Source organism: Morone saxatilis, unplaced genomic scaffold (genome assembly GCF_004916995.1).
Source record: "Morone saxatilis isolate NCDOM2014 unplaced genomic scaffold, NCSU_SB_2.0 Contig0, whole genome shotgun sequence".
NCBI classification, from domain to species: domain Eukaryota; kingdom Metazoa; phylum Chordata; class Actinopteri; family Moronidae; genus Morone; species Morone saxatilis.
The window spans coordinates 462,553-463,655 of NW_023339650.1; the positions used below are offsets into that span (position 1 = coordinate 462,553).

The 1,103-nt window shown below is 40.7% G+C and overlaps 1 protein-coding gene across 1 annotated transcript in view; it reads right to left on the bottom strand.

Annotated features, from left to right (window-relative positions):
* abcd3a (ATP-binding cassette, sub-family D (ALD), member 3a) overlaps positions 1–1,103 on the bottom strand; it is a gene marked incomplete at its 5' end in the record, with an annotated part of 15,542 nt that overhangs the window by 13,439 nt on the left and 1,000 nt on the right. The window contains 1 exon segment of the mRNA XM_035680557.1: positions 674–762. Within this exon segment, the coding sequence (XP_035536450.1) occupies positions 674–762 (89 nt within the window).

Sequence of the window (1,103 nt, forward strand, 5' to 3'; positions counted from 1 at the left end):
GTTCTTGCCAATACTCACCCCTACTGCAGAGTGACTGTCAGTACAGACTGTAGATGGCAGGAGGAGGAGAGCGATGGGGGGACTGTGCACTAGTTAATTTATCGCAAATGGCGTCGTTCTCTTGGAAGGATACATTTCTCTGACCCGCTTCCAATATAAACTCATCTATAAGGTAATCTGGCTTGTTCTTCTAGATGTTACGGTTAAATATAAAGTTGGTAAAGCTGCTTTTGTTATAGCCTGGAATGACTAGACAATCCGCATTAGATGTGCCGTTGCTATGAAAACTGTTGGCAATGAGCTCTGTGGATTGTCATGAGAAAGTGTACACTATTGGACAAAATTTGTTACATTGTCTAAACGTTTCTTATGTCATTCTTTTAATGTTACAGAATTTTTTTTTTAATCTCTATTATATATCAATTTGAAGGCACAAAAACACAAAAAACAGAATACACCTGCATGACTATACAGCCCACTGGTTCTGTTTGGGGTTTTTTGGGTTGAACTGATAAAAATATGCCACTGTCACAGACTGTTCTGTACTGTACTGTCAGTTGCAGATTTATTGAGTGTAGACTAATAGGGTCGTCATGGCTGCTGCATGGTGACCCCGAGTATACGTTTAAAATCACCTTTCAATAATAATGAAAGTGTGAAGCCAGACTCTGACCTTTCAATCATGGTACCGTTCTGGATCATCCACACGTCACAGTAGGTCCTGGCCACCAACATGCTGGCAATAAAGATCAGGTACCCAGTCTGTGGGGAAGCACAAAGAATAGTTAGTAGAGCCTGTAAAACATTGCAGATCATAAAGTCGTTTATCATCATGCCCTTCACTCTGCTCATATCTACTCAACTGATCGGATAAGACTGAATCGGACCAGAGGAGCCATGTGGCTGTGACCTTGGCTTATGGAGCTGATGTATCTGTGTCAAAGGGCTCTGCTGTGTGCTGCTATTCCACAAGTTATAAAAACCTAACCTTTAGTATGGTGCTGGGCGACATACAGGTTGAACCAGTTTTAATTTCCTATATGAACTGTCAATATGCCGCTCTATGGCATTTAATTTTAGCTTAATGTATGTTTAATGAATGT